A 17,197-nucleotide genomic window follows, 5' to 3' on the forward strand; every position below is an offset into this window, starting at 1 on the left:
TGCTGGCTTCTTTCTTTCTTCTTCATTTAATTATGTGCACAACTATAGCTCTCATGAACGTGCTGCATTCAACAAGCTTCCTATATATATTTTTTTACAATTGCTTGGAAGCCCTTTCCCCCACTTTGTGGTTAGCAAGTAGGGATGCAACGTTTCACAAAACCCCACGGTTTGGTCTTCTGAGACGGTAATTGGAGTGGAGGCTTCATATGTTTTACTATAGCTCTAGTCTAGACCATGAACAATACACCCTTCTAAAGAGACTGTGAGAAATACACCCTTCTAAAGAGACTGTGAGAAATACACCCTTCTAAAGAGACTGTGAGAAATACACCTTTCTAAAGAGTCTATGAGGAATACACCCTTCTAAAGAGTCTATGAGGAATACACCCTTCTAAAGAGTCTATGAGGAATACACCCTTCCGAAGAGATTGTGAGGAACACACCCTTCTAAAGAGATTGTGAGGAATACACCCTTCTAAAGAGATTGTGAGGAACACACCCTTCTAAAGAGACAGTGAGGAATACACCCTTCTAAAGAGATTGTGAGGAACACACCCTTCTAAAGAGATTGTGAGGAATACACCCTTCTAAACGGTGCAGTTTTGGGGGAGGGGGGTTTGTTTATGTTTCCAGAGCTTACAATAAGTCTACACAACATTTACAAACAATACATTTGAAATATTCTATCTTATGTCATCATAAATCAAAACAAAATTATTTTGAGGCACTGGGAACCAAGGATAAGGTTCTTATGTTTCTAAACAGAATTGCGGGCCCTGTCATTGTAAACAACAACAGTGAAAAAGTTACTTTTCTGGTAGCTTTCTAGCATCAAACAGTGTTATAATAATAATAATAATGCAGGACCTCTTTAGGGGTCTTTATTTGGCATGCAACGAACTGGACATGCAATTGGAGCGGCACACACACACCAGGATACACACACACACATGCATTGTCTTTTTCTCAGTCGCCGATGCGATTGAGTCTCTGCGCCTAACCCATCCCATCATCCTTCCCCCCATGGGCAGCCGGGAGCAGATAGGGCGTCAACGTGAGCCGCGCCCCGGGGACCAATCGAAGTGCTTCTGCCCATCTTCGTCAAGGACGCCATAGCGTTAGCGATCTGTTGTTGTGCATGTTTTTCCATTGGGTTTATCTTATCGGGGGGGGAACCCTTGCGAGCACGGGGAGAACATGCAAACTCCACACAGAAAGGCCTGGGAGATACCCCACCTGGGTACCTGGCATCATGGAAACCTGGTCCCCAAGCGGGAATCGAACCCTGGACCTTCTTGCTGTGAGGCGACAGTGTTAACCACTACACCACCGTGCCGCTATGCAGTGTTACCCAATGTTCTGAGGACAGTTTATTTATTCAGTTATTAAAATATACCAAAGCATTTCTTTTTACTTCTTTGTGTTTCAAATGTCTAGAGTGCATATTTAAGTAAACCAATATTCATCTTCACCTCAAAATATACATGTGTAGTATTTGAGTAAGAAATCACAGTTGTTCCCTGGCATTGCCTGCGTGCTCTCGGACCATTCGTGTCCCCTCCTCCCGCTTCACGCTGCAGTCTCTCACTCAGCCAGGCGTGTGATTTGTGAGACTTCAATATGGTGTCTTTGATCCTCCACTCCGCTGTCTCAACCCCCCTCCCTCTCCCCCAAGTAACATTGCGTCATCGTCTAAATGGGTCTGAAATGTAAAGTTTACATCCTAGTCCTATTTAATTGATTCAACAACAAAAAAATAAGGTTACTTAAATCTTTTTTTTAAATGTAAAGTTGAGACATCTTATAATTTTTTTATTTTTTATTTTTTATTTATTTTGTATTGCACGCCTGAGAGATGTCAACGCAGGACGACACCTTATGACCCCAGAAGCACACAACAGTATATTGTGCGATGCTTTTTGATATCTTGTAATCCCAAGTCTCAGAGAAACCGAACAAGGCTGCATGCTGTCAGGATTTAGATCTGTCTATTTCACACGCTGCTGTTGTTTTGGCTTTGATTTAGAAAATTTCGTCGAGCTGCCCCTTGACTTGGGACTGACTGACCGGTAATATAACAGAGGTTATTTGTTTGTGTTCAAATAACTACAGAACATTACTTGGTTTAGTACACCCTGAATTGTATCTATTGTTTTGATACTGTTCCACTCCTCTGGGTTTCACAACCAGATGATTTAGTGTTTGTGGACAGCTGACAACATCCTACTAACCAACCTCATCTTGCTGTTAATATTTCACCAGCTCTATGCAATCTGAGATAGAGGGATTATCATTTTAAAGGAAGGAATTATTATATATATTGTTTATAATAATAATAAAATTCTTACCCGTGGGAAGCTTGTGGCGGTTCTCCGTCAGCCACACAAAGAGTTTGGCGAAATGACAGTTGCAGAGCCAGGGGTTTCCCTCCAACCTCAGCATCCGCAGCGAGGTCAGCTGCTCCAGGACCTCGACGTCCAACGCCGACAGGCCATTCCTCTCCAGCTCCAACTCCCGCAGGGAGGTCAGCCCCCTGAAGGCGTCCTGGCCCACCGCTCTCAGGTAGGGGTTGTCTCCCAGGCGCAGTTTGATCAGGCTCCGTGACTCCCCGAAGGTCCCCGAGGGGATCTCCGTCAGGTTGTTGCTCCCGAGGTCCAGGAAGACCAGCCGCGAGGAGGTGCTGAGGGTCCCGGGCTCCAGCCGGGTGAGCGAGTTGTTCCGCAGGTCCAGGTAGACCAGGTCGCTGTAGAGGACAAGGAAGTCCGAGGGCATCCAGGAGATCCAGTTGTTGGAGAGCAGGAGGCGGCGAACGTCGAGAGGGATGGAGTCCGGTAGGCGGGTGAGAGATCTGTCGGCGCAGTCCACCGTGTGGTGGTCTGGACACAGGCAGCCGGACGGACAGCTGAGGCCCCGTGCGAGCAAGGTGGAGGAGAGCAAGGCGAGGAAAGGCCACTTAATGCATGGTAACATTGTCAAGGGGTGGGCAGAGGTAGGGGTCGGATGGGGGGGGGGGGGGGGGGGGGGGGGGGAGGGAAGGGGGGGGTCTAAGAAGGGGAGAGGGGGAAGTCAGACAGGTAACAGGGTCGGGTAGAGAGGAGGAAGAGGAGGAGGAGAAAGGGGTCGAGATCAGAGGAGGAGGGGTGGGGGGAAGAATCAGTGTGGTGCCGCTGGCATCTTTCCTTGGAGCGAGACAGAAAAGAGGGCCGGCCGTCGAGCGGCGACGAGAGAGAGGCGACCCACTATGGCGTTTTCCAGGAGATCATGTAACAAGCGGTCTGGATCGAATAGCAGCCCGCCTGGCTTTGAAGGGATCAGAGGAGGAGTAACAAGAGGGAGAGAGAGAGAAAGAGAGAGAGAGAGGGAAGAGCATGAGGGGAAGGGGAGAGGATTAGCACAGAGGTAAATAGAAACTAGCCGACCAGAGACATGTGGGGTGGAGTATTTAAGCCATGAGGCGTGTGTATTGATGTGTGTGTGTGTGTGTGTGTGTGTGTGTGTGTGTGTGTGTGTGTGTGTGTGTGTGTGTGTGTGTGTGTGTGTGTGTGTGTGTGTGTGTGCGTGCGTGCGTGCGTGCGTGCGTGCGTGCGTGCGTGCGTGTGTGTGTGTGTGCGTGCATGCATGCATGCATGGGTGCTTGCATGTGTGTGAGAGTGTGCATGTGTGTGTGTGGGTAGGCTTGGGTAGGGTCAGCCCGCCGTGCCTCATTAACCCCATGCTAGACAGCTGATGATGAGGTGAAAAAACTGTTTGTGTCGCCCAGGAGATCAGACGAACCCTGACTTCAGCATGGAGAGGCGATGATACGCTGAACCGGAACGATGTGAGTGGCTGTTGATTGTAGTATTTGACGTTTCACTCATCTTCCACTGCCAGGAGACGAGACGAGGTGAAGAAGAAAACACTCCTGTGGAAAAACATCCCCGTCTCATTCCCAGGTCTGACTCACACATGTGATGTCATGTGATCAGCATGACAGCATCCCCGAGAGATTGGAGGACCTCTGGAATCACCACCGTCTCCTCCTCCCTTCCTCCCCCCTCCTCCCTTCCTCCCTCCTCCTCCTCCTCCCTCCTCCTCCCTCCCCCTCCCTCCCACCCCTCCCTCCCTCCAGCTCCTTTCTTTCCATCCACCCATCTTTGTTGCACGATTCCACATTTTAGGAGAGGGTGGGGTGTGTATGTGTGTCTGTGTGTGGGGGAGGGGCTAAGCTCTGTCGCCATGACAACAGGCTCTAAACATTTCACCATAAGCATGACAGGGATGGAGACGTCGAGGAGGGAGCGTCATGTGAACGAGATGATTAGGTTGTCTGACTTCTTCTCATCCTCTCTGTGAGCAACAGGCCGACGGCGACTAGCGCGATGAAAATTAACCTGGATCAAACTCGAAAAAGTTACAGATTGATTTAGTTTAGCATATAAAATAACAAATAAGGTCTAAAATTATTAGGAACATTATAGCTGCTATAACTATTTTCACTTTTCAGTGTTGATACGTTTCAGTCTTTCTGCGTCTTTCCTCAAGAGAAGGCCAACTCACCCTACAGAACACAATGGTGAGTCATATCATATCATATCTGACACCAGTAATAAATCTGAGGGCAGAATGATAGCAGTTTAAGAGTTGATGGTGCAGCATGCCTGTAGGAGCCATTATGATGGTGGCATATTATTTTATTATTTGTAATATTATTATTGGACACCTGGTGGCGGGTTTTTAGATTTGACAGCACTGGTTAGGTATTTAGAGGATCACAGGTGCAGTAATCAACTAGGACACAGGTAGTGAGGAGCACACCAGCCAGAAGCTCAGCAGCTCAGCAGCCAGAAGCAGAAAGAAATACAAAATAAATATATAGAATACCATATAATTCCTACAGAACCCACACTGGCAATAAATTGAATGTACAACTGCAACTTCAGCAATAAACACCCCTAAACCTGGAATCACGACTGGACATCCATCATTGCTGTCTACTGCGTAAGATCACTCCCTATCATAACTGCGAAGTAACGGGCAAGAGAAAGCAGGACATTGGAAAGGAAAAATTGCCGTTTACAATGCCTATAATTACATCACCATAGTCCAAAACTGTTAAGAAGACTGATTCAACAATTATCTTCCTACTAATCATAGGAAAGCTGGATCTTTTTGCTATCGCAGCTTAGAGAAGATTTTGCACATGGAACTTAAATGTACATTTCTAGTCGAGCCACATGCCAATATATTTATACTCAGTGACTCTGCACATTAGATATCTGCACATTATCATAGTTAATATACTATACAAAATACATTTAGTCTTACTAACATTAAGAACAAATTTCTGATTAAAAAAGGCCTCCTGCAGAGCATCAAAAGAAATCTGCAACTTCTCAGTGGCCGGTTGTACAGAATCCATAATACAGTACACAATTGTATCATCAGCATACAACCTACACCAACCCACACCACAACACAGAAAATATTTAAAACACTCACAACAGAATACAACTTTCATGTATTTCCGATGCTCGATTCTACTCTTAGAACTTCTTCAAAATAGCCTGTGTGTTATATGCACTGGAGCCCGTTCACATACTGTATCACGCTGCCTATCAGTCCCTGTTTGCTGCCGCAAATGATGTGTCTGACAAGCCGTCATCTAGCAGCTAGATATCCAACCACGGCATTCTGAGTGATTGAGCTGGGTTGAGAGTCAGGAAGTATCGGGGGCAGCATGAGCCTCCCACGCGTTACTCCTCGCCACTGAGAGACCGCGCTGTCTGGTGAAAAGATGCGACAGGCTGCCTCCTCGTGTACCGGAGGGGACACGTGATGGCTTCTATCCTCACTACAGCCGACCAGTGGGAGGCATAGTCTAGCAACGTTCAAGACAGGGGAGGGGAGAATTGAAGGGGAGAATTGGCGATACGAAATTGGGATGGGAGAAAAATAGAAAATAAGGAGAAAAAGTGGATAAAAAATAAAAAAAAACTATGGGGATGTAACATTATTTTCGAATTTCGAATTTACATAAAAACACGAGATTCGAACTTGAAGGGAGAAATTCAAATTTTTAAATGTTAAAATTGTATTATTTTATTTTGTTTAAACTTTCAGGTCATATAGGTGAGACTGTGCTGATAAGAATGATACCAAACATACCATGGTAAAAAAAAAGCTTTGGCCAACTCATTAACTCATTGACTGCGACGCTGTTTTCCCATCTTTACTCCCTGGCGCCCGCGTTATTGACCATTTTCACGATGTTTGCGGACCCATCATATATTCTATATTATAGCTATGGAGACAATAGTATGGCTCATTTGACAGGCACTATTTATAGTCCAACATGGACAAACCAGTTAATTTCTACATACCGTAAATCCTCAAATGGAGGAGGGACCTCCAATAAAGGAGGGGCCTCTTATAATGGACGGGGTGTTGATGCATTTAGACAAACACAGGCCGGTCTCTAATATAAGGTCACAAAAAATAAGTATTATTTTTTTCGTGCCGTGATATAGAATGAGATAAACTTGCCAATGGAAATCAAGTGCTGCCTCCCGCTACACTGACTACCGTACATTAACGTTTCCCTCTGGTTAGCTTTAGCGCTAGCTTTAGCGCTAGCTAACGTTGTCATAATATCTAACGTTAGATCTGTGGTGTCAGCTGGATGACGTTGACTTCGTTTGCAAACGTTAACGTTCGCTATCTATATGGCATTGGCAGACGAGGCTGGCGTTGTCCAGTTGACACATTACAGACCATGATGGCTATGATAACGTTAGTAGCTAAAGCTACTGCATGTCAACAAGTCGATTCGATTGAGGAAGTCGAGAAGGTACCAGACGCTAAACCGTCCCCTGACCCCACAACCTAGTATAGACAGTTCCAACTTCAGTGTGTGAATTACGTTAATCCCACAATTACTCAACTGCACTCAATATTTAAATACCAATGCTAGTCTAAATAAATGTAGACAGACAATGTACGTATAAAAAAAATATAATAATAATAATAATAATAATAATAATAATAATAATAATAATAATAATAATAATAATAATAATAATAATAATAATAATAATAATAATAATAATAATAATAATAATAATAATAATAATAATAATAATAATAATAATAATAATAATAATAATAATAATAATAATAATAATAATAATAATAATAATAATAATAATAATAATAATAATAATAATAATAATAATAATAATAATAATATTATTAATAATAATAATAATAATAATAATAATAATAATAATAATAATAATAATAATAATAATAATAATGCAATAAAAGTCTGAAAATGAAGGGATTATGTCCATGCGTGTCATTTTTAGAAATTAAGGCCTGCCTCTTATATAAGCCTCTCTCTAATAAAGGCCTGGGCCCTCATTTATCAATTTTCCTTAGAAAATGTTCTATTTCCATACTTAAGCACAGAATTTAGAATGTGTGCACGCACAAAAAAACGGGATTTATCACACGTGCGTACACAGGTCCTACGCACACCTGTCATGATAAATATCACCTTGCTCTATACGCTGAGGCTCGTGCACACTTTCACGTATTTGCATACCAGAACCGCCCCGATTAACCATATACGGTAATGGAACACCCCCATGAAATGTGGAAAAATGGACTAACCTGAGCGAACTCTGAGAGACTTCACTGAGAGCGAGATTGATCACCGAGGTCCAACCAACAAATTGAACGTATAATCTTCGGTGCGCCGGGAGCCAAGGATGTTGACTGACCCAGTCCTGCTACAGAACCAGCACATTGCCAGAAATAAATGACAAGATGACCCGACATTAAGCACTGTAATGACTGAAATTAAATCAATTTCAGCAGGCCAACTCTGCGCTCTACAATGCCTATTATGTGCGCTCGTCATGAGCCCGTGGTACTTCTGGTCAGAGTCATTATGGCTTCAGTGGATAACCCTGATCTGCATTGTGATGTTTTAGATACCCCAGTAATAACATTACAATTGAATTAAATACAATTAGGCCTGAATGAGACTCCGGCCACCGGCACATTATCAGCCAAAATGCGCATCGCGGATTATCTGTACATTGACCGAGTGGAATCCCGTTCACATTACTGGATTTGTTTATTGATGGAGCAAACTGAGAGATTGTTCACAGAGGCGCTGCCGAACCAAGATATAATATGATGTGTATAATATAATGTGTGTAGAGGCATATGATACAATCTATTTTGTTGTTGGTATTGGGTAGCCTATATGAATTACATATAATAGCAGCCAGCCTACATTATGCAACAGTAATTTGCGCATATATAATAACACACAGCCCTGCGAAGCCTGCATACAGTAAACTAACTTGATCATTAATCTAGCTGTTGTATCTTTACGCTTATGAAAACATTAAATAATATGTATAAGCTATAGGCCGTCGCTTTAGCCTATATTCTCAAATGGCTATCCGAGTCCTCGATATCCTCGCGGACGGACCAGTATACCTTTATATCATATCATATCATATTCATATTCATATCATAGTTTACTCTATCAGCCTACCAGCATGTAATACGTTCTTTGTTAGAATTCAACTCGTTATTATTTTGCGCATAGATTGCAGAAATACAGGAACGTTTTGATTTAGGCTTTGACATTGTAAAACTAAATAAGTGAACTTCTGTAAGCAGAATACAAGTCATGATATCACCCACACGATATATACTCTGTGTCCAGAGCATGTATGCTTTTCATTCATTTAAGACACATTTATTGCAAGGGTTTTGTCTACACATACACTCAACAAATAACCTCAGTCTATTCTCGTTGCAATGCGTTTTTTATTCTTTCTTATAGGAAGGGTGAAGAACACTATATCGTGGGTGTTCATATGACTTGTATTCTGCTTACAGCTTCGGGGTTCCACTTATTACGTTTAACAATGGCAAAGCCTTTTAAATATAATCAAAACGTTCCCGTATTTCTGCAATATATGCGCAAAATAATAACGAGTTGAGTTACGCGGAGCGCAGTCAGTGCTTATTTCCTTGTTGTAATAATATATTCTACCACCGGCGTCAACTACGCATGGTCCGACCTGTGCTTAAATATACGCACAAAGTCAAGCACAAGTTCAAATTGATAAATCCCACACTTTGCTTAGAAATGATCGTACGCACGGGTTACGCACATATCTGTGCGTACGTCAGGTTGATAAATGAGGGCCCAGTGGTGCTCTTTGCAGCTGAGGTAAATAGAAGACCCGTCCTATATTTGAGGATTTACGGTACTTTCGTTTGTGCGCTATTCCACGCTAAATATTGCCCTGTTTCAAAATAATCCAGTCTCGTTTTCTAGATAGTGAAATATGACGTGTTATATGCATACTGTATGCGCAAATCGTTCGGGTTGCCTGCCTGAAACCTATATTATTTCCAAATCAAAGGTATATACTAGGGATGTTGGATATTGGCTTTTTTACCGATACTGATATTGTCCAACTCCTAATTTCCGATACCGATATCAACCGATACCAAGATATGCAGGGTTTCCCCCCCAAAAAACACAACATTATGCATACTTTTCACAATAAATAAAATAAGAATTTGTTCTTACTTGCTTGCCTGGGTAAATAAAGGTTAAATAAATGTAAAACATTTAAATAAAAAATTAAAAAAGATAAAAAATTTCTTTTTTTAACCGATACCGATAATTTCCGATATTACATTTTAATGCCGATAATATCGGACATCCCTAGTATATACCATATTAGATGTTTGTTCACAAAATCATCAAGGGGGGGAGTCATTTTACGAAGCTGCGATCGTTACCAAAAGCATGTTTTAGGTTCGGTAAAATACGACGCTGTGATCAATACAAAAGCATGTTTTAGGTTAGGTAAAATAGACCTAAAATAGACCTTACCTTAGTCAGAAGGTACTCCAAACTGAATAATCCCAGTAGTTCCATCGTGATCGCCATTACTGGTGTGCATTGGGCCTGGCCTATAATACAGGAAACAATAGGTCTCAGGCCTGTGTGCTGATTCACTTTGAGGGGGAGGGGATTCCTGCAGCATGAGGTACCGAGGCACTGAAAGACAACTGAGAGACCCAGTTCAAAAGGTAGGTGATACTGCCACCTGTCGGGATTCGATCGTCATTGCAATTATAACATAGGCAGCGGTGCCAGGGAGACACAGGTAGGTCTGCGCAAGTGTTTAGAATGGGGAAATTGAAAAAAAGAAAAAAAGATCTAAAAACGAGATTTCTTGTTTTTGACGCTCAATGGTTGGATTTGAAACACGAGAATTCTCGTGTTTGGTGCTGAATGCGTTAAGAGGCAAACAAGCTGATTTGGGCCAATTAATTTTGAAGCCTGATAGTTTACCGAAATCATCAACTAAGTAGATTTGTGGCTGATTGGGAGGGGTCTTTCATCAAAATGAGTAAGTCATCCGCATAAAGAGCAATTTTGTGTGGTGTATCATTGATTGTTATAGGGGTGATTTCTTCTGTTTGTCTAATAAATTGGGCTAATGGTTCGAGGGAAAGTGTGAATAGTCCGGGGCTCAGAGGACAACCCTGTCTAAAAGACCTAGAGACCGGGAAGAGTGTGGAGCATATTTTTCATGTCATTATCATTGCTGAGGGTAAGGCATAAAGTACTTGAATCATATGTATACATTTCTTTCCAAGCCCCATAGCCTCCAGCACCGTCCAAAGATATGACCATTCTAGTCTATCAAAAGCCTTCATGGCATCCAGAGATAGAACAGTGGCCGGAGTTATATTGACCTTACTGTTGTCAATTACATGCAATAATCTTCTACGGTTATCTGCGGCTAAGCGACCCCGAAAAAATCCGGTTTGATCACTATGTACCAGCACCGTCATATACTTCTGTAGTTTGGCAAAAAATTTAAGATCGGCCCGAGAAGACTCGGGGGCCTATAGCTGCCACAGTCATTTGGGTCCTTGTCCTTTTTGAGTAGTAAAGAAATTAAAGCCATATTTACATCTCTCGAGAATCCCCCCCTGTTCAATGGCGTGTTCAATCATCTCAAGTAACAATGGGCCCAACTGGTCCCAGAATGCTAAGTATAATTCAGGTGGAATCCCATCCCAGCCGGGTGCCTTACCCCTCTGCATCTCAACAATTGTCTCTATAAGTTCTATAAGAGTGATTGGTCTCCCAATTCCCCGGCCTCCTCCTCGGATAACTTTGGTATTTTAAGCCTGCTAGTAAACACTTCAAATTTGGAATGATCAAAGTTGCAAATTCTCATTGCCAGTAAATGGCTGGGTCTAGAACCATGAAAGTAATAATTTTGTCTCGTCCTATGTATTAAATAAAAAAAGTGTTGCCTATGTATGGAATTTATTTATTTTTTAACTATCTTCCGTTGTGTGTTCATTTGTTCATTGTAGCTAGTCTGCAATGATGCGTATAGGTCTGTGTATAGTGTTTCCAATTGTTCTAGTTTATTAAAAGGAGTTTCACGCAGGCTGGAAGCGAAAAGTGTGACATGACTTCTGACAAAGCCCTTTACTGCATTCCACATAACTCTAGGGTCTTCCACCGTGCCAATGTTAATGTAACCCTGCAGCAAATATATGAAAGCCTGGAGACCAAAGGGTGGACAAATGTATATGATGCCTGTGATCCCGATAGCATATAATAGTCTGATATTGGAAATAACATACGGTTATCCTATAACCATAGTTATGAGTATAGCGAGCGCTCTGCTCGTAGTGGAACCTTATCCCTTTCAATCTAATTCTGAATACAATTTCTCCACATGTACACACCCATCCGTCTGGCCACACCCACATCCGCTCCTCTACATAAGTGGGGATGTGGCCATACTAACAGCTCCTTCCCAAGTCTTTCACCACCGAAGGCGAAGACCACGGGTCTCAGTGAGTCCGAGCAGAGCGCTCGCTATACTCATATAACTATGGTTATAGGATAACCGTATGTTATATATCATATAGCTTACACTCTGCTCGTAGTGGAACACAGGACAAATATCCCCGCTGAGGCCCCCCACAACCATCAGAACCGGGAAGGACCCGAGCCCCCAGACCCCCCTAGAGGGGGACGGGAGGGAATCGGATCCGACTGTGCGAAGAGGGTTTAGCAACTCAAAAGCACAGGGTGAGCAGATCGTGGGACTTACCTTCACACAGAAGAACCCGCAACTACACAGGCGCGCATCTGACATGCCACTAGGGAACGAACAGGGGGAAAAAAAACCTGTTACAATCCCTAACATCACAGGGTCAAGCTCAATAACCCAACCCTGTGGCAAGGCCGTAGCAGCGGAGCGCGAAGGAGGACCCAGCCCCAGGAACAGCCTGAGGGTCAGGACCCCCCGTAAAGGGGGCCTGGTGAGGCCAACGATGCCGCAGCATCGAGACCCCACCAGACGGTCACTAGTGACACCACCCCCCACATCGCCAGCGTATCGGACAGAGCCCAATCCAAGAGCAGGCCCTTCCCCCCTACAGCACGCCGCCCTGAAGCACTCCACAGAGGCTACACCCCCACAATACAGCGGGGCCAGGCAGCGCACCGGGGAGACAACCCCCAAAGAGGTTGATCCCTCAATCCTGGCAACAGGTCAAAAGCATAACTCGACCTGTGCCCGGAGCACTGCGGACTAGACAGGCGCCTAAGGGGTCTACTGAGAACAGCACCCCGGCGGAATGGGCGTTCGGTATGCTGTGCACCATGTCGCAGCCTCCACAAAAACCCGACCCCCTAGAGAGGCCAAGGCAGAGAAGGCTGACATGATTGGCAGACGTCATGAAAAGTGCGGGGCACATTCGCAGGCAGACGGGTCAAGCCCGGCCTAACCCGAGAGTCGACTCTGCTATCAACACAACGGGGAACCAACCGCCTCCCTATGTTTAGTTTAACAGGAGGCGGTTGTTACCCCCCCCCCCAAGAAAAAACTCCGAAACACAACTGCGCGTATACGGCTATACAGCAGTACAAGCGTTTCAGTTTTCAAGAAGGGGTTAACCCAGGCCAACAGGTCGACGAGAACGAGTCCGGACCGGGACGTACACAGGGATGCCAGAGGGGTACAAAAGAACCACCTCGACAGCCCCCTCCCAGCCCCGCCAAGCAGGGGAAGAGAGGGGCGAAAAAGAATGGAGAAGGACCAGGCTCCTTAGCACAGCGCAAGGTACAACACAATATGGACCAAGCAACAGTGAAGGATAACACGCAGTGACATAACCACGAACACATCTCCATAACATCAAACCCTGCAACGCCCGGGCAAATCCGGCATTTTCCCCCCGAAAAAGCACAAAGTCCAGAAAGACCAGAACAGCAGATTTGCGCCCCGGCGGACAACGGGTTAACTGACCTGGTCCGGCACGACCAGAACCAGTCCTGTGTCCTAATCACGCCATCATCCCCAGTCCTAAGAGGGGGGTAGGTACGCGTGCCAATCTAAAACATCACAGAGGGCGCCACCAAGACGGTCAGAACATGAATGCACCACGCCCGGTGGCCCACCCCTCCGCCAATGCTTTGATCTATTCCGTCATCTCCCCCCAGAGATGAACGAGAATTCATCGAGACTAACCTAGTACACTGGCGCTCGGAAGAGATAAAATCTCCATCCTAGTTGCTCCATAAAAAACGCTGTTTCCATGATGAGCAACCAAGGCGCGCCAGCCCATGAGTGGTTCCACACAGAAACACCCAGGGCCAGCACTATGTACACGTCGAGACCCAAAACACATCAATGGTAATTCTAACAAGAACCCAGATAACGTTCCCTCCAAGCCGCCTGGGACGAGCGGCAGGAAGCTGGCCAAGAGACACAGATATGGGTCCCATATGACGCATCTGAGGGAAGACACTCCTGTCAACCCTGCTCTGTATAAAAGAGAGGAGACAGGGAACCCCCAGAGAGGCCTCCCACGTGAGTAATAATTGAAAAGATATATGTAACATTGAGCTACGTGACCAAAAGCTCAATACATATGTAACAGAGCGCAGAGCAGAAAACAAAGTTTTCACGCACCGCAAACCCAATCTTGACAATAATAGCGGTCCACAACATGGAGCCTGAAAAGAACTCACGGAAGTCTCACGACCAATAGAAACACACCCAGTGACGTACTCTATGGCGGGGGGAATTCCGTGACCCACTTGCCCAAATATGGCGTGGGACCAGGGAACTCCCCCCCCCCCCCCCTCTCCCTACCCTGTGACGCGCTGACCCAACAGCGTGACAGGAAGACAGAAGAACAGGAGGTCCAACCCCCTGGCCAATCAGAAAAAAGGAGGGCAGGGTTTATCAGTTCACCCCCTTGTGACCCCATACCCCGGATACGATGAAAATAAACAAGCAGCGATGATACCAGTTTACCTAGCATGCTACATGAAAAAGCGTATATACACTAGGATAAGCTCAACCATCTGCACGCCAGCCACAGACGATAAACTCGTTTGCGAACAGGTTTTACATACAAGGCTTATTTAGGCTCATGTGCGAACACGTCACCCGTGTTTATGTACTTCACCAAGTAAAGAGAAACACAGACGTTTAAAGAGAGGGTCAAAGACCTCGGTACAAGCTACATATATGATTACTTCTGTAGGCTAACACTCTAACCTGGTTGTGGACTCGATGCCATGTTTCCCAAACGTAACAGAATACACACAACCCCCTCAGATAAAAAAGGTAAAGTTCACTCTTACTACTGCAAGAAGGACAAGTCTTTCGACCGAGTGCTAGCCACAGGCCTTGCCAAGCACACATATATATAGCGACCAGAACAACTTACAAGAAACTGTCCTACTCTCTAAGCAAACACACAACCCCACAGGTAGGTGAGGGTTTATACATCGTATCCCCAATATATATATAGTGAATAAACACACAGTTTGTAACAAAAAACAGTCCCCCACCAGGAGGGACCTTTTATTTAGTAACAAAAAAGTATATGTTGGGGAGGGGAAGGGGACAGGGGCAAACAGGGGAGTCACTAGCGGCGCCTGCCGCGTGCAGCGCGGTGCTTGCCACCACGGGGAGCCTGCCTGGAGGAGCGGTTCTGTCGATCCCTACCGTTACCTCCGGGCGTGGGCCGGCTGGCTGCGGCGGACGAGGCACTCCCTCCACTCCTGGCCTTCTTCGCCGAAGGTCCAGTAGCGGCGACGGTGGTGGTGGAGGCAACGGTCGAGGTCCTCTGCCGGCGTTGCTTTTTTCGGCCATCACCGGTGGCATCGGGTCGGGGGAAATGGGGTTGGAGCACAGAGCGCTCCTCCTCCATCTCTCTGCAGGCTGCCGTCATCTGCTGCATAGCTGACCCGAATAGCCCAGCATCGGAGAGGGGGGCCGTGAGCAGGGGAATGCTCTTCTGTTCCGGCACCCGCGCCTGCTCCAGCCAAAGGTGGCACTGGGATAGAGTGGCCAGGGCGCGCTCCTTCCCGGCGGCTATCGCCTGCAACTGGGTATGGTGCAGGATGGCTCCAGCCGCCTGGGCGTGAAGATATTGCTGATGGTCATCCAATACCGACCCGCCCGCCATCATCCCGACATGTAGCACGCTAGCTGGGCGATGTTAGAAGTCACAGCTAGGCTCTGAGTCGCGGCGATGTACGCCTGGTCACTCCAATTAGCCATCTGCCTAGCCGATTTCCCTTGGGGAACCGGCTTACGCAACGGCTCCCACACCATTTCGGGACAAAGTATGGATGCCATCGGGCTATCAAGCCAAGGCACTCCGTCCTTTAGCCCCTGGACCAAACCCGCCACCCGCATGACTGGCACGTAGGAGGGGGTAAGGCCAGTGATGCGTTTTTACCTGTCCCTGTTTCACGTAGGCCGCCATTGATGGGAAGAATGGGCAGACAATGCCCGTCTCTCTCACAGGACGACGTTGCCAGAGATGACCTATCATGTCATCAAGAACAGGTGCAGGCAGAGGCTGCGACATCGCCATGCCATTAGCGGCTGCGGCGGCCGCCATGAGCTCAGGGAACAAGGCAAGCAACTCCCCTTGCGTACCTCCCTCCACATCACTCGCGTCCCTCACGTACGGGAGGCTGCCATGTCGGGCGCCACCATCCGACGCGGCAGATAGCTGGGCATCTTGTCTCAGGGTCGGAGGTTCTAACCCAACACCGGAGAACAAGGGACCCCAAGGAGACGCAAAACTCCCTGCCACACCCCGAGGGGGAGAATGATATGTCTCCACTGGGGCATCGAACAAGAGAGCTCTCGCCCCCTCCATATGATCCTCAGTCTCCATCGGAAATGGAGACGAGGCAAGAGAACTCTTGTCCGGCTCCAGCACAACCTCAAAGCCTGGCCGTTCGTGACGAGAGCGAGCAGAGGCGAAGAGTCTGCATCGCAAATCCCCAGCCACCAGAGGAGCTGTCGGCCTATTGGCTGACTGTCCACTGGCGGGGGAACCAGGGCTGGAACCAGGCCATCTCACGGGAGATGGAGGCTCAACGGCCCCTCGGAGAGGCAAACTCACCACCGGGCGTATCCGACTGCCACGACCGCGGAGTCAGAGACGCCCCACGACGCACGGAGGATGCGGTAATGGAGAAGCGCTGGTGAAGGGTGACGTTGTGAGCGTCCAAACCCTCCGAAGGTGCAAACATTATGTCTTAGCTTTTCTCGTAAATTGGCGAGAGAGAGAAAAATAAGATACAATGTCCACGTAGCTCCTTTCCAACAACTATTTCGGCACTAAACTCAAGTGGTGTATAGACACTTGTCAGTGGTGAAAATAGGGAAGGAGCTGTTAGTATGGCCACGTCCCCACTTATGTAGAGGAGCGGATGTGGGTGTGGCCAGACGGATGGGTGTGTACATTTTATTCAGAATTAGATTGAAAGGGATAAGGTTCCACTACGAGCAGAGCGTATGATATACGATATATAACTGACTCCATTCATAAAACCATTCCTGAGAAGACTGTCATGAGCAGTAAAAATTACCAGAGCCCCTGGCTTACAAAGGGCATTTTAACATCCATTAAACACAAAAATAAACTCTACAAACATTATCTTAAGAATCCTAGTATAAATAATAGAAATAAATACAATCTATATAGAAATAAGCTCACTCATTTAATAAGGAAAAGCAAATGTGATCAGTATACTGATCAGGTAAGAGCATCTCAGGGTGATTAAAAAAGGACATGGTCAGTTCTAAATAAAGTA

General features: G+C 46.0%; 1 protein-coding gene across 1 annotated transcript in view; it reads right to left on the reverse strand.

Annotated features, from left to right (window-relative positions):
* lrrc38a (leucine rich repeat containing 38a) overlaps window positions 1-2,973 on the reverse strand; it is a gene marked incomplete at its 5' end in the record, with an annotated part of 50,218 nt that extends 47,245 nt beyond the window's left edge. The window contains one exon of the mRNA XM_084333096.1: window positions 2,352-2,973. Coding sequence (XP_084189222.1) covers window positions 2,352-2,973 — 622 coding nt within the window. The remainder of the gene's footprint in view (window positions 1-2,351) is intronic.
* Between the last annotated feature and the right edge of the window lie 14,224 nt (window positions 2,974-17,197).

Source organism: Notolepis coatsorum (genome assembly GCF_963971535.1).
Source record: "Notolepis coatsorum genome assembly, chromosome: 17".
NCBI lineage: Eukaryota > Metazoa > Chordata > Actinopteri > Aulopiformes > Paralepididae > Notolepis > Notolepis coatsorum.